The following is a 17,384-nucleotide window of genomic DNA, read 5'->3' as shown; positions in this document are numbered from 1 at the left end:
GGGATACACCTGAACTCACACACACACACTCAAACACACTCACACACACACACTGGACACACACACTGGACACACACACACTGGACACACACACACTGGACAAACACACACACACACACACACACACACTGGACACACACACATACTGGACACACAAACACACACACTTGACATACACACACACACTGGACAGACACACACACACACACTGGACACACACCGGACACACACACACACACACACACACACTGTATACACACACTGTATACACACACACTGGACACTGTGTGTCCAGTGTGTGTCCAGTGTGTGTGTCCAGGGTGTGTGTGTGTGTGTGTGTGTGTGTCCGGTGTGTGTCCAGTGTGTGTGTGTGTGTCTGTCCAGTGTGTGTGTGTCCAGTGTGTGTGTGTCCAGTGTGTGTGTCCAGTGTGTGTGTGTGTCCAGTGTGTGTATGTGTGTCCATTGTGTGTGTGTGTCCAGTGTGTATATGTGTGTCCATTGTGTGTGTGTGTCCAGTGTGTGTGTATGTCTAGTGTGTGTTTGTGTGTGTCTAGTGTATGTGTGTGTGTCTGGTGTGTGTGTGTGTCCAGTGTATGTGTGTGTCCAGTGCACACACACACACACACACACACACACACACACACTGGACACACACATTCACTTGACAATCACACACAAACTGAACACACACACACTGGACACACACTGGACACACATACTGGACACTGGACACACACACACACACACTGGACACACAGGGGACACACACACACAAACTGGACACACACACACACACACACACATTCAGCATATAACTTTGAACATGCGGTGGTAAGAATGTTTGTCTGTGTGTGTGTCCAGTGTGTGTGTCCAGTGTGTGTGTGTGTGTGTCCAGCGTGTGTGTCCAGTGTGTGTGTGTCCAGTGTGCGTGTGTGTGTGTCCAGTGTGTGTGTGTGTGTGTGTCCAGTGTGTGTGTGTCCAGTGTGTGTGTGTGTCCAGTGTGTGTGTGTGTCCAGTGTGTGTGTGTGTCCAGTGTGTGTGTGTGTCCAGTGTGTGTGTTTGTGTGTGTGTGTCCAGTTTGTGTGTGTGTGTGTGTCCAGTGTGTGTGTGTCCTGTGTGTGTGTGTGTGTCCATTGTGTGTGTGTGTCCAGTGTCCAGTATGTGTGTCCAGTGTGTGTGTGTGTTCAGTTTGTGTGTGTTTGTCAAGTGAATTTGTGTGTCCAGTGTGAGTGTGTGTGTGTCAAGTGTGTGTGTGTGTGTGTCCAATCTGTGTGTGTGTCCAGTGTGTGTGTGTGTGTCCAGTGTGAGTGTGTGTGTGTGTCAAGTGTGTGTGTGTGTGTCCAATCTGTGTGTGTGTTCAGTGTGTGTGTGTCCAGTGTGTGTGTCTAGTGTGAGTTTGTTCGTGTGTGTGTGTGTACAGGATGCGTGTGTGAGTTCAGTATGTGTGTGTGTCCTGTGTGTGTCCAATGTGTTTGTGTGTCCTGTGTGTGTGTGTGTCCAGTGTGTGTGTGTGTGTGTGTCCAGTGTGTGTGTGTGTGTGTGTGTGTGTGTCCAGTGTGTGTTTGGGTGTGTCCAGTGTGCGTGTGTTTGTCCAGTGTGTGTGTGATACACGTGCACACACACACACACTTGGGACACACACACACACTGGACCCACACACACACACACACACACACACTCACACACAAACACACACACACACACACACACACACACACACACACACACACACTGGACACACTCACAAACACTGGACACACACACACACTGGATACACACACACACACACACTGGACACCAACACACTGGACACAAACACACACACACACACACACACACACTGGACACACACACACACACACACACACACACAAACACACACACAGGACACACACTGGACACACACACAAACACACACACAGTCTTTATATAACTTAGTCCAAGTGGTGGTCAGAATGTTTGTCTTAACTAGCCTGATAACTCCAACATGTCTGATATGAACATTGACATAAACCCTCTACATACTTGAGTTTCTCCAGTCTGCAGTGTGGATCCTCCAGTCCAGCAGAGAGCAGTCTGACTCCTGAGTCTCCTGGGTGATTGTAGCTCAGGTCCAGCTCTCTCAGGTGTGAGGGGTTTGACTTCAGAGCTGAGGCCAGAGAAGCACAGCCTTCCTCTGTGACTAGACAGCCTGACAGCCTGCAAAGAGTCAAATCATATTAAAACCACACTGCTATTCTTTGGTGGTGAAAATAGTGGCAGTATATTTTATCTACATTTGCAGATACATCAGTGTCCTGAAACCTGCCATATCTATTCATAAATTAATGTATAATTATTAGAAATGATCACAATATTGCTTGTAGAGAGAAACATGTATAGTACAAATATTTGAGTAGACTGACCAGAGCAGTTTAAAAAGCAGTATCAGTCAAAAGACAGACAGTGAGGTATCAGATTTAGATTGTATTGAGTATACAGTCCACACCATATCTATTTTGACAGTGAAGATAACATTTTAAATGTGGCTCTATACTCCAGCATTTTGGATTTGAGATCAAATGTTTCATATGAGGTGACAGTATATAATGTCACCTTTTATTTGAGGGTATTTTAATACATATCCGTTTCACCATTTAGAAATTAAAGCACTTTTATTCTGTGAGTAGATAACATGTTTCTAAACACTACTGAATTAATCCTGATGATGACATGATTAAGAATAATCATGAATGAATCATGAACAATTATGAATGAGAAAGTTACAGAGGCTACAACAAAACATGCTAACCTCTCACCATTACCAATAACAGAGGGGGTATGATCCTTGATCCTCTGTAACTTTCTCATTCATCATCATTCACGATTCATTCATGATTATTCATAATCATAGTAGCATCCACATGAATGTAGAAGTGTTCAGAAACATCTTCTATTCTTACTGACAATTCAAGTGAAGTGACTCCAAAATGACAGGACATTATTCACCATTCAGTTTCTATTGGGAAAAACATAATCCAAAACACAACCAAAACAAACTGCAAATGTATTCAACACGTTTGTAGAATCACAAGCTTGATGTAATCACTGCAGGCAAAGAATATTGGACCCAATACTAAACTTATGACTACTTTAATACAATATAAGTGAATATGTCCAAATTATTAAGACTTCTTCAAATGGGGGACTAGATACATAAAGTGCTTTCATTTGTAAACGGTGAAACAGATATGTATGAAAATATCCTGAAATAAAAGGTGACATTATATACTGTCACCTCATATGAAACATTTGATCTCAAATCCAAAATGCTGGAGCACAGCACCAAATGTAAAACTATAAACTTTACTGTCCAAACACATATGGTGTGGACTATGTGTGCCTGGTAAACACATATGGATCTGGTGAACAGTTATCACTTGTTGACCAACTACAGGAATACTGACCTCAGAGTCTCCAGTTTACAGTGGGGATTCCCCAGTCCAGCAGAGAGCAGCTTCACTCCTGAATCCTTCAGGTCATTGTTACTCAGATCCAGCTCTCTCAGGTGTGAGGGGTTTGACTTCAGAGCTGAGACCAGAGAAGCACAGCCTTCCTCTGTGACTAGACAGCCTGACAGCCTGCAAAGAGTCAAATCATATTAAAACCACACTGCTATTCTTTGGTGGTGAAAATAGTGGCAGTATATTTTTTCTACATTTGCAGATACATCAGTGTCCTGAAACCTGCCATATCTATTCATAAATTAATGTATAATTATTAGAAATGATCACAATATTGCTTGTAGAGAGAAACATGTATAGTACAAATATTTGAGTAGACTGACCAGAGCAGTTTAAAAAGCAGTATCAGTCAAAAGACAGACAGTGAGGTATCAGATTTAGATTGTATTGAGTATACAGTCCACACCATATCTATTTTGACAGTGAAGATAACATTTTAAATGTGGCTCTATACTCCAGCATTTTGGATTTGAGATCAAATGTTTCATATGAGGTGACAGTATATAATGTCACCTTTTATTTGAGGGTATTTTAATACATATCCGTTTCACCATTTAGAAATTAAAGCACTTTTATTCTGTGAGTAGATAACATGTTTCTAAACACTACTGAATTAATCCTGATGATGACATGATTAAGAATAATCATGAATGAATCATGAATAATAATGAGTGAGAAAGTTACAGAGGCTACAACAAAACATGCTAACCTCTCACCATTACCAATAACAGAGGGGGTATGATCCTTGTTCCTCTGTAACTTTCTCATTCATCATCATTCACGATTCATTCATGATTATTCATAATCATAGTATCATCCACATGAATGTAGAAGTGTTCAGAAACATCTTCTATTCTTACTGACAATACAAGTGAAGTGACTCCAAAATGACAGGACATTATTCACCATTCAGTTTCTATTGGGAAAAACATAATCCAAAACACAACCAAAACAAACTGCAAATGTATTCAACACGTTTGTAGAATCACAAGCTTGATGTAATCACTGCAGGCAAAGAATATTGGACCCAATACTAAACTTATGACTACTTTAATACAATATAAGTGAATATGTCCAAATTATTAAGACTTCTTCAAATGGGGGACTAGATACATAAAGTGCTTTCATTTGTAAACGGTGAAACAGATATGTATGAAAATATCCTGTAATAAAAGGTGACATTATATACTGTCACCTCATATGAAACATTTGATATCAAATCCAAAATGCTGGAGCACAGCACCAAATGTAAAACTGTAAACTTTACTGTCCAAACACATATGGTGTGGACTATGTGTGCCTGGTAAACACATGTGGATCTGGTGAACAGTTATCACTTGTTGACCAACTACAGGAATACTGACCTCAGAGTCTCCAGTTTACAGTGGGGATTCCCCAGTCCAGCAGAGAGCAGCTTCACTCCTGAATCCTTCAGGTCATTGTTACTCAGATCCAGCTCTCTCAGGTGTGAGGGGTTTGACTTCAGAGCTGAGACCAGAGAAGCACAGCCTTCCTCTGTGACTAGACAGCCTGACAGCCTGCAAAGAGTCAAATCATATTAAAACCACACTGCTATTCTTTGGTGGTGAAAATAGTGGCAGTATATTTTTTTCAACATATTCAGATATTTCAGTGTCCTGATACTTAACATATCTATTCATAAATTAATGTATCATTATTAGAAATGACAAATTATCAAAGTATTGCTTGTAGATAGAAAAATGTATGTTACAAATATTTGAGTAGACTGACCAGAGCAGTTTAAAAAGCAGTATCAGTCAAAAGACAGACCAGTGAGGTATCAGATTTATATTATATTGACTATACAGTCCACACCATACAGTGAGGGAAAAAAGTATTTGATCCCCTGCTGATTTTGTACATTTGCCCACTGACAAAAAATGATCAGTCTATAATTTTAATGGTAGGTTTATTTGAACAGTGAGAGACAGAATAACAACAAAAAAATCCAGAAAAACGCATGTCAAAAATGTTACCAATTGATTTGCATTTTAATGAGGGAAAGATTTCTGGCTCCCAGGTGTCTTTTATACAGGTACCGAGCTGAGATTAGGAGCACACTCTTAAACGGAGTGCTCCTAATCTCAGCTTGTTACCTGTATAAAAGACACCTGTCCACAGAAAAATAAATTGGTCATTTAGCAGACGCTCTTATCCAGAGCGACTTACAGGAGCAATTAGGGTTAAGTGTCTTGCTCAAGGGCACATCGACAGATTTTTCACCTAGTCGGCTCGGGGATTAGAACCAGCGACCTTTCGGTTACTGGTACAACGCTCTTAACCACTAAGCTACCTGCCACCCCACAGAAGCAATCAATCAATCAGATTCCAAACTCTCCACCATGGCCAAGACCAAAGAGCTCTCCAAGGATGTCAGGGACAAGATTGTAGACCTACACAAGGCTGGAATGGGCTACAAGACCATCGCCAAGCAGCTTGGTGAGAAGGTGACAATTGTTGGTGCGATTATTTGCAAATGGAAGAAACGCAAAATAACTGTCAATCTCCCTCAGCCTGGGGCTCCATGCAAGATCTCACCTTGTGGAGTTGCAATGATCATGAGAACGGTGAGGAATCAGCCCAGAACTACACGGGAGGATCTTGTCAATGATCTCCAGGCAGCTGGAACCATAGTCACCAAGAAAACATTTGGTAACACACTACTCCGTGAAGGACTGAAATCCTGCTGCGCCCGCAAGGTCCCCCTGCTCAAGAAAGCACATATACAGGGCCGTCTGAAGTTTGCCAATGAACATCTGAATGATTCAGAGGAGAACTGGGTGAAAGTGTTGTGGTCAGATGAGACCAAAATCGAGCTCTTTGGCATCAACTCAACACGCCGTGTTTGGAGGAGGAGGAATGCTGCCTATGACCCCAAGAACACCATCCCCACCATCAAACATGGAGGTGGAAACATTATGCTTTGGGGGTATTTTTCTGCTAAGGGGACAGGACAACTTCACCGCATCAAAGGGACGATGGACGGGACCATGTACCGTCAAATCTTGGGTGAGAACCTCCTTCCCTCAGCCAGGGCATTGACAATGGGTCGTGGATGGGTATTCCAGCATGACAATGACCCAAAACACACGGCCAAGGCAACAAAGGAGTGTCTCAAGAAGAAGCACATTAAGGTCCTGGAGTGGCCTAGCCAGTCTCCAGACCTTAATCCCATAGAAAATCTGTGGAGGGAGCTGAAGGTTCGAGTTGCCAAACGTCAGCCTCGAAACCTTAATGACTTGGAGAAGATCTGCAAAGAGGAGTGGGACAAAATCCCTCCTGATATGTGTGCAAACCTGGTGGCCAACTACAAGAAACGTCTGACCTCTGTGATTGCCAACAAGGGTTTTGCCACCAAGTACTAAGTCATGTTTTGCAGAGGGGTCAAATACTTATTTCACTCATTAAAATGCAAATACATTTATAACATTTTTGACATGTGTTTTTCTGGATTGTTTTGTTGTTATTCTGTCTCTCACTGTTCAAATAAACCTACCATTAAAATTATGGACTGATCATGTCTTTGTCAGTGGTCAAACGTACAAAATCAGCAGGGGATCAAATACTTTTTTTCCCTCATTGTATCTAGTTTGACAGTGAAGATAACATTTTAAATGTGTATCTTTACTCCAGCATTGTGGATTTGAGATCAAGCGTTTCATATGAGGTGACAGTATATAATGTCACCTTTTATTTGAGGGTATTTTCATACATATCTGTTTCACCGTTTAGAAATGAAAGCACTTTATGTATCTAGTCCCCCCATTTGACGAAGTCAAACGTATTCTGACCATTTCACTTATAATTCATTAAAGTTGTCAAAAGTTGAGTATTTGGTCCAAAACTCGTTGATTGCATTTGCTGTTTGTTTTGGTTGTGTTTTGGGTTATGTTTTGTCCAATAGTAACTGAATGGTGGATGATGACTGGAGTAATTTTCTGTCTAAGTGAGTAGATAACATGTTTCTAAACACTACTAAATTAATCCTAATGATGACATGATTAAGAAAAATCATGAATGAATCATGAATAATAATGAGTGAGAAAGTTACAGAGGCTACAACAAAACATGCTAACCTCTCACCATTACCAATAACAGAGGGGGTATGATCCTTGTTCCTCTGTAACTTTCTCATTCATCATCATTCACGATTCATTCATGACTATTCATAATCATGGTAGCATCCACATGAATGTAGAAGTGTTCAGAAACATCTTCTATTCTTACTGACAATACAAGTGAAGTGACTCCAAAATGACAGGACATTATTCACTATTCAGTTTCTATTGGGAAAAACATCATCCAAAACACAACCAAGTCAAACTGCAAATGCATTCAACAAGTTTGTAGAATCACAAGCTTGATGTAATCACTGCAGGTAAGGAATATGGGACCAAATACTAAACTTATGACTACTTTAATACAATATAAGTGACTATGTCCAAATTATTACGACTTTTTCAAATGGGAGAACTAGATACATAAAGTGCTTTCATTTCTAAACAGTAACACAGATATGTATGAAAATATCCTCAAATAAAAGGAGACATTCTGTACTGTCACCTAATATGAAACATTATATCTCAAATCCAAGATGCTGGAGCATAGCACCAAATGTAAAACTGTAAGCTTCACTGTCCAAACACATATGGTGTGGACTATGTGTGCCTGGTAAACACATGTGGATCTGGTGAACAGTTATCACTTGTTGACCAACTACAGGAATACTGACCTCAGAGTCTCCAGTTTACAGTGGGGATTCCCCAGTCCAGCAGAGAGCAGCTTCACTCCTGAATCCTTCAGGTCATTGTTACTCAGATCCAGCTCTCTCAGGTGTGTGGGGTTTGACTTCAGAGCTGAGACCAGAGAAGCACAGCCTTCCTCTGTGACTAGACAGCCCGACAGCCTGCAATAATAAAATCCTATTAAAATCACACTGCTATATGTTTGTTCAACATTTTCAGATACATCAGAGTCCTGAAACCTGGAATATCTATTCATATATGTATATACAGTTGAAGTCGGAAGTTTACATACACCTTAACCATATACATTCAAACTCAGTTTTTCATCATTCCTGACATTTAATCGTAGTAAAGATTCCCTGTCTTAGGTCAGTTAGGATCACCACTTTATTTTAAGAATATGAAATGTCAGAATTATAGTAGAGAGAATGATTTATTTTAGCTTTTATTTCTTTCATCACATTCCCAGTGGGTCAGAAGTTTACCTACACTCAATTAGTATTTGGTAGCATTGTCTTTAAATTGTTTAACTTGGGTCAAACGTTTCGGGTAGCCTTCCACAAGCTTCCCACAATAAGTTGGGTGAATTTTGGCCCATTCCTCCTGACAGAGCTGGTGTAACTGAGTCAGGTTTGTAGGCCTCCTTGCTCGCACACACTTTTTCAGTTCTGCCCACACATTTTCTATAGGATTGAGGTCAGGGCTTTGTGATGGCCACTCCAATACCTTGACTTTGTTGTCCTTAAGCCATTTAGCCACAATTCTGGAAGTATGCTTGGGGTCATTTTCCATTTGGAAGACCCAAGCTTTAACTTCCTGACTAATGTCTTGAGATGTTGCTTCAATATATCCACATAATATTTTCCTTCCTCATGATGTCATCTATTTTATGAAGTGCACCAGGCCCTCCTGCAGCAAAGCACCCCCACAGCATGATGCTGCCACCCCCGTGCTTCATGGTTGGGATGGTGTTCTTCGGCTTGCAAGCATCCCCCTTTTTCCTCCAAACATAACGATGGTCATTATGGCCAAACAGTTATATTTTTGTTTCATCAGACCAGAGGACATTTCTCAGAAAAGTACGATCTTTGTCCCAATGTGCAGTTGCAAACCGTAGTCTGGCTTTTTTATGGCAGTTTTGGAGCAGTGGCTTCTTCCTTGCTGAGCAGCCTTTCAGGTTATGTCGATATAGGACTTGTTTTACTGTGGATATAGATACATTTATACCTGTTTATATAGGCCTCCTGTACCTCAGTTGGTAGAGCATGGTGCTTGCAACGCCAGGGTTGTGGGTTCGATTCCCACGGGGGGCCAGTATGAAAAATGTATGCACTCACTAACTGTAAGTCGCTCTGGATATTAGCGTCTGCTAAAATGTAAATATAGGACTTGTTTTGCTGTGGAAATAGATACTTTGGTACCTGTTTCCTCCAGCATCTTCACAAGGTCCTTTGCTGTTGTTCTGGGATTTATTTGCACTTTTCGCACCAAAGTACGTTAATCTCTAGGAGACAGAACACATCTCCTTCCTGAGCAGTATGACGGCAGCGTGGTCCCATGGTGTTAATACTTGCGTACTATTGTTTGTACAGATGAACGTGGTACCTTCAGGTGTTTGGAAATTGCTCCCAAGGATGATCCAGACTTGTGGAGGTCTACAATTCTATTTCTGAGATCTTTGCTGATTTCCTTTGATTTTCCCATGATGTCAAGCAAAGAGGCATTGAGTTTGAAGGTAGGCCTTGAAATACATCCACAGGTACACCTCCAATTGACTCGAATGATGTCAATTAGCCTATCAGAAGCTTCTAAAGCCATGACATCATTTTCTGGATTTTTCCAAGCTGTTTAAAGGCACAGTCAACTTAGTGTATGTAAACTTCTGACCCACTGGAATTGTGATACAGTGAATTATAAGTGAAAAAATATGTCTGTAAACAATTGTTGGAAAAATTACTTGTGTCATGCACAAAGTAGATGTCCTAACCGACTTGCCAAAACTATAGTTTGTTAACAAGAAATGTGTGGAGTGGTTGAAAAACAAGTTTTAATGACTCCAACCTAAGTGTATGTTAACTTTCGACTTCAACTGTATACTCTACCAGTCAAAAGTTTGAACACACCTACTCATTCAAATGTATTTTTTACATTTAAAACTAATTTTTACATTGTAGAAGAAAGAGACTTGCTTTGGCCAAGAAACATGAGCAATGGACATTAGACCGGTGGAAATCTGTCCTTTGGTCTGATGGGTCCAAATTTGAGATTTTTGGTTCCAACCGCCGTGTCTTTGTGAGAAGCGGTGTGGGTGAACGGATGATCTCAGCATGTGTAGTTCCCACCGTGAAGCATGGAGGAGGAGGTGTTATGGTGTGGGGGTGCTTTGCTGGTGACACTGTCTGTGAATTATTTAGAATTCAAGGCACACTTAACCAGCATGGCTACCACAGCATTCTGCAGCGATACGCCATCCCATCTGGTTTGCGCTTAGTGGGACTATCATTTGTTTTTCAACAGGACAATGACCCAACACACTTCCAGGCTGTGTAAGGGCTATCTTACCAAGGAGAGTGATGGAGTGCTGCATCAGATGACCTGGCCTCCACAATCACCCGACCTCAACCCAATTGAGATGGTTTGGGATGAGTTGGAACGCAGAGTGAAGGAAAAGCAGCCAACAAGTGCTCAGCATATGAGGGAACTCCTTCAAGACTGTTGGAAAAGCATTCCAGGTGAAGCTGGTTGAGAGAATGCCAAGAGTGTGCAAGCTGTCATCAAGACAAAGGGTGGTTATTTGAAGAATCTCAAATATAAAACATATTTTAATTTGTTTAACACTTCTTTGGTTACTACATGATTCCATATGTGTTATTTCAAAGTTTTGATGACTTCACTAATATTCTACAATGTAAAAAATAGTAAAAATAAAGAAAAACCCTTGAATGAGTATGTGTGTCCAAACGTTTGACTGGTACTGTATATAAATGAATGAATGTATAATTATTAACAGTAGATAACATGTTTCTAAACACTACTAAATTAATCATTGCATGTGTGTGTGTCTCCAGTGTGTGTGTGTATGTGTGTGTGTCCAGTGTGTGTTTGTGTGTGTGTCCAGTGTGTGTGTGTGTGTTGTCCAATGAGTGTGTGTCCAGTGTGGGTGTTTGTGTGTGTATCTAGTGTGTGTGTGTCCAGTGTGTGTGTGTGTATTGTGTGGGTGTCCTGTGTGTGTGTGTGTTTCCAGTGTGTGTCCAGTGTGTGTGTGTTCATTGAGTGATACAGGAATACTGACCTCAGAGTCTCCAGTTTACAGTGGGGATTCCCCAGTCCAGCAGAGAGCAGCTTCACTCCTGAATCCTTCAGGTCATTGTTACTCAGATCCAGCTCTCTCAGGTGTGAGGGGTTTGACTTCAGAGCTGAGACCAGAGAAGCACAGCCTTCCTCTGTGACTCCACAGCCTGACAGCCTGCAAAGAGTCAAATCATATTAAAACCACACTGCTATTCTTTGGTGGTGAAAAATGTGGCAGTATATTATTTAAACATATTCAGATATATCAGTGTCCTGAAACCTGCCATATCTATTCATGAATGGATTTATTGTTATTAGAAATAACTAATTATCAAAGTATTGCTTGTAGAGAGAAAAATATAATCATTTTAAAACCACACTGCTATTCTTTGGTTTTGAGTAATTTACTTTCTAAGTGAGTAGATAACATTTTTCTAAACACTACTAAATTAATCCTGATGATGACATGATTAAGAAAAATCATGAATGAATCATGAATAATAATGAATGAGAAAGTTACAGAGGCTACAACAAAACATGCTAACCTCTCACCATTAACCTCAAATAAAAGGTGACATTCTGTACTGTTGCCTAATATGAAACATTATATCTGAAATCCAAAATGCTGGAGCATAGCACCAAATGTAAAACTGTAAGCTTCACTGTCCAAACACATATGGTGTGGACTATGTGTGCCTGGTAAACACATGTGGATCTGGTGAACAGTTATCACTTGTTGACCAACTGCAGGAATACTGACCTCAGAGACTCCAGTTTACAGTGGGGATTCCCCAGTCCAGCAGAGAGCAGCTTCACTCCTGAATCCTTCAGGTCATTGTTACTCAGATCCAGCTCTCTCAGGTGTGAGGGGTTTGACTTCAGAGCTGAGACCAGAGAAGCACAGCCTTCCTCTGTGACTCCACAGCCTGACAGCCTGCAAAGAGATCATCATGATTTCACAAACACACTGTTAATTTAACACCAGTAGTGTAGAAGGACAATGGCAGATGCATTTGGTTCATTCTCTTAAAGAACATATAGATTCATCTTCTGTCTCCTAGAATTGTATGGTCATATTGTTATACTAATGTGAAAATCAATGCATTTATTCAATATGTTTTTCAATAGAATATTACATACATTATAATACATAGTTTTCTCTCAACTGAATATTTCTTCCTGATGATTAGTACTGAAATATAATTGTATTTACTCACAGAGCAGCTCTGGAGGCTTTGACCACTGACAGCAGCCTCAGAAGACCTTCCTCTGATCTGGAGTATTTCTTCAGGTCAAACACATCCAGCTCCTTTTCTGAAGTCAGCAACACAAAGACCAGAGCTGACCACTGTGCAGGTGACAGTTTGGCATCTGAGAGACTTCCTGATCTCAGGTAGCTTTGGATCTCCTCCACTAGAGAATGGTCATTCAGTTCATTCAGACAGTGGAACAGATTGATGCACCTCTCTGGAGAGGAATTCTCCCTGATCTTCTCCTTGATGTACTTGACTGTTTCTTCATGGCTCTGTGAGCTGCTTCTTGTCTTTGTCAGTAGACCTCGTAAGTGCTTCTGATTGGACTCCAATGAGAGGCCCAGAAGGAATCGGAGGAACAGGTCCAGGTTTCCTGTCTCACTTAGTAAGGCTTTATCCACAGCACTCTTATAAAAGGTAAATTTACGCTTGTGTATGATCCTCACAAAAAGGTTCCTGGCCGTTGATTGAGATTCATCAATTAGATTCTCATTGTTGTTGATGAATGAGATGAACACATATACAGCAGCCAGAAACTCCTGAATGCTCAGATGCACGAAGCAGTACACCTTGTCCTGGTAGAGCCCACATTCCTCTTTAAAGAGCTGTGTGCACAATCCTGAGTACACTGAGGCTTCATTGACATCAATGCCAGCCCTTTTCAGGTCTTCTTCATAGAAAATCAGATTGCCATTCACAAGCTGTTGAAAAGCCAGTTTTCCCAGTGACAGAATGTTCTCTTTATTCCAGTGTGGACCTGTCTCTTCTTTCCCAAGATACTTTTCATTCTTCTGTTTGGTATGAAACACCACAAGGTGTGAGTACATCTCAGTCAGAGTCTTGGGCATCTCTTCTGTCTTGTGTTTCAACATGTGTTCAAGGACTATTGCAGAAATCCAACAGAAGACTGGAATGTGGCACATGATGTGGAGGCTCCTTGATGTCTTTATGTGTGAGATGATTCTACTGGCCAGGTCCTCATCACTGAATCTCTTCCTGAAGTACTCCTCCTTCTGTGGGTCATTGAACCCTCGTACCTCTGTCACCTGGTCAACACACCCTGAAGGGATCTGATTGGCTGCTGCAGGTCGGGTAGTTATCCAGAGGAGAGCAGAGGGAAGCAGATTTCCCTTGATGAGATTTGTCAGCAGAACATCCACTGAGGTTGACTCTGTGACGTCACAACAGATCTTGTTCTTCTGGAAGTCTAGGGGCAGTCGGCACTCATCCAGACCATCAAAGATGAACAGAACTTTGTACTTGTCGTAGTTGGATATTCTTGATTCTTTGGTTTCCGTTGAGAAGTGATTGAGAAGTTCAATCAAAGTGTGTTTTTCCTTTTTCATCAAATTCAGCTCCCGAAAAGGGAATGAAAATACAAATTGGACATCCTGATTTGCTTTTCCTTCAGCCCAGTCCAGAATGAACTTCTGCACAGAGACTGTTTTTCCAATGCCAGCAACTCCCTTTGTCAGCACAGTTCTGATAGGTTTGTCTTGTCCAGTTAAGGGTTTGAAGATGTCGTTACATTTGACTGCAGTCTCTGGTCTCGCTTGTTTCCTGGTTGTTGTCTCAATCAGTCTCAGCTCATGTTCATTATTGACCTCTCCTGTTCCACCCTCTGTGATGTAGAGCTCTGTGTAGATCTTATTGAGAAGTGTTGGGTTTCCTTGTTTAGCGATCCCCTCAAATACACATTGAAACTTCTTCTTTAGATTAGATTTGAGTTCACGTTGAAGAATCACAGCAAGCTCATCTGAATGAAGAAATAACACAGAGGATATTAATATTACGTCTGTTTTAATGCCTACAGTGTTCTAGGACTGTTATAACATTTTAAATTATAATACTTTATTCTCTTAACTGACTGTATAAATGTTTTCATAATGCATTACAGACTGGTGTGACTGATTATATTATTCTCTCTCTCTCTCTCTCTCTCTCTCTCTCTCTCTCTCTCTCTCTCTCTCTCTCTCTCTCTCTCTCTCTCTCTCTCTCTCTCTCTCTCTCTCTCTCTCTCTCTCTCTCTCTCTCTCTCTCTCTCTCTCTCTCTCTCTCTCTCTCTCTCTCTCTCTCTCTCTCTCTCTCTCTCTCTCTCTCTCTCTCTCTCTCTCTCTCTCTCTCTCTCTCTCTCTCTCTATTAATCAACACAACACATCCCTGCTGCTACTTGATGAGGTCACTAGGTGTTGTGTTAAGGCTGCTACAATATCATTTAGTTACACAGCTACTTTAGCTACAGCTTTTAAATGTTCTAAAACAGCATTCAACATGAGGCAGACAGCTCTTACTTTTCTCCAGTGTGTCAGCAAGCTCCTTCTGGTTCATTTTCCTCAGGACGTGCAGTGTGATCTTCAGAGCCCCCTCTCTGGCACTGCTCTCCTGCTTCTCATCTTCAGCATCCACCACTTCCTTATCCTGCTTCTGACTCTCAAAGCCTTCTGGGAGTTCTGGACTAAGAATCCTCTTGAACATCTTCAGCTCGTTCTTCACAAATGTCATAATATTCTCTTCAAGCAACTGAAATAAATCAAGTAAATAAGTTAAGCAAGAGACTAAATGCTTTCTCATTAACACATTAATGAATGATTGACAGATCAACTTTACTTGAGGTAAACAAAAAACAAATGTACATAACAGGACCACATACACTGAATATGGAGTCCAGGTCTGTTTGATGACTCTGGGAAGACTGACCACTGAGAATCTCTGACTCTGATCTCTCCTGTTGGTTTCTGTGGACAAAACATGAGATTACATCTCCTCATCCAGGGAGTACACACACACACACACACATACACACACACACACACACACACACATACACACATACACACATACACACATACACACATACACACATACACACATACACACATACACATACACACATACACATACACACACATACACATACACATACACACAGGGAGGGAATGTTGTGTTTGTTTAATATTGTTTCAGGACTATGAAAATGGAAAAAAAGGATTGGCCTATGGATTATGAAAATAACAAAAATAAATGGGAAAATGGGAGAGGAGAAATGACTAGAGACAGTGTTGTTTAACTCACTGACCATGACCCATGAGTTCTTCTTACCTTTGTTCAGTAGAAAAGGCTCCCTCTCTAAACTGTATAGGTTGACCCATAGACCGGTCACTCTTCATGGACACACAGCTGGGTACAGGGGAGGCTGGTCTCTCCTGCTTGATTGGGCTTCAACACAACAGAGACAAACATTACGTCTCTCATCTACTCTGAGCTCAGATGGGGAAACATAAGAAGAGTTTCATTCCAAAACGCTATATATCCATTTTCAGAAATGTTGGTAAATTAGCTTTTATTGTTTAAAGAAATTATGAAAGAGATTGGTGTGTTTTTTCACTATGTAATCATGGCATGGGGTTGTTCAATGACAGACATGTATTTGTTTAAAATCTATAATTTGATGCTTTCATTTCAAATAGACAAATAATCATGTTTTTTTGCAAAATGCTACATATCTGCCTCACTCTCAGAGAAATAAGTAGTACTACTAGGTTTTACACAATAATAATATATATTTACCCGGGGTTCAACACCTGCTATAGTCACTATTTAATTGCTCTTCCAAAAGCATCACAGGCCTAATACGAGATATATAGCTAACTAAAGTAATGAGTGACCATCTTAGAAACTCATGGGACATATAGTATTTGGTTGCATGCTATTTTATGTCAATCATATTGCTGCTTGTAGCCTATAACTGATGCTTCGTGGTCTTATGCTGCCATCTATTGGAAATAATTAGCAATTAAAAGTTATTAATTCATGTACAGACATTGGTGAGGCAGCTGAGAAATAAAGTGTATTAGATCAGTCTCAAACCTGCCCCACGCCAATTGCTGGACTTTCACACAGAGGTTACTAGGTCACCCAATTCAAACCACATTTGAAAAATAAAACGAATGTGTCTTATTTATCAAGTGTTCTGTCTTGCTATTATACATATAATAAAATAACAACAAAATAATCAAAACACTATTTAATACTATAATTGTATTTACTAAGATAATATTATTACTAAAATAGTTTCTAAAAGTGTTCTAGGCTACCCTACCCTAGAATTAGGGGTTACGGCTAAAATAGGTTATAAGTAGGGTAAGAGTTTCTGTATAGCACTTTGTGACATCTGCTGGTGTAAAAGGGCTTTATAAATACATTTGATTGATTGTTAGGTTTAGGGTTTTTATGGCAAAAAACTGTATGGGTTTATAGCACTCTTGCTCCTCCCTTTGGCCATATGTGGGTACTACATAACTCATTCATGAAATATTTTACATTTACATTTTACATTTTAGCAGACGCTCTTATCCAGAGCGACTTACAGTTAGTGAGTGCATACATTTTCATACTGGCCCCCCGTGGGAAACGAACCCACAACCCTGGTGTTGCAAGCGCCATGCTGTACCAACTGAGCTATATGACACTTGCTAGGCTCATAATCTGAGGTAGCAACTGCGTCAGATCTACAAATCCATTAGCTAGACCACTCGATTGGACAACAATCACCCCATTATACCCATTTGGT

General features: G+C 40.7%; 2 protein-coding genes across 2 annotated transcripts in view; both read right to left on the bottom strand.

The window, feature by feature from the left end:
- The window catches only part of LOC311142326 (NACHT, LRR and PYD domains-containing protein 3-like), a 385,235-nt gene that overhangs the window by 51,466 nt on the left and 316,385 nt on the right, over nucleotides 1–17,384 (bottom strand). The gene's annotated exons all lie outside the window — the stretch shown is intronic.
- Nucleotides 4,853–15,925, bottom strand: LOC311150791 (NLR family CARD domain-containing protein 3-like; the record flags this gene model as incomplete). Its single annotated transcript, XM_084188320.1, has 6 exons — nucleotides 15,914–15,925; nucleotides 15,465–15,549; nucleotides 15,106–15,334; nucleotides 12,779–14,570; nucleotides 12,322–12,495; nucleotides 4,853–5,042 (listed from the first exon to the last, which is right to left on the bottom strand). Exons 3-6 carry the CDS (start codon nucleotides 15,314–15,316, stop codon nucleotides 4,853–4,855), a joined length of 2,367 nt encoding a protein of 788 aa, XP_084044446.1. The 5' UTR covers nucleotides 15,317–15,334; nucleotides 15,465–15,549; nucleotides 15,914–15,925.

This window comes from Coregonus lavaretus, assembly GCF_964263955.1.
Source record: "Coregonus lavaretus genome assembly, chromosome: 2".
In the NCBI taxonomy this organism is placed as follows: Eukaryota; Metazoa; Chordata; class Actinopteri; order Salmoniformes; family Salmonidae; genus Coregonus; species Coregonus lavaretus.
This window is presented reverse-complemented; position numbering and strand designations above follow the sequence as displayed.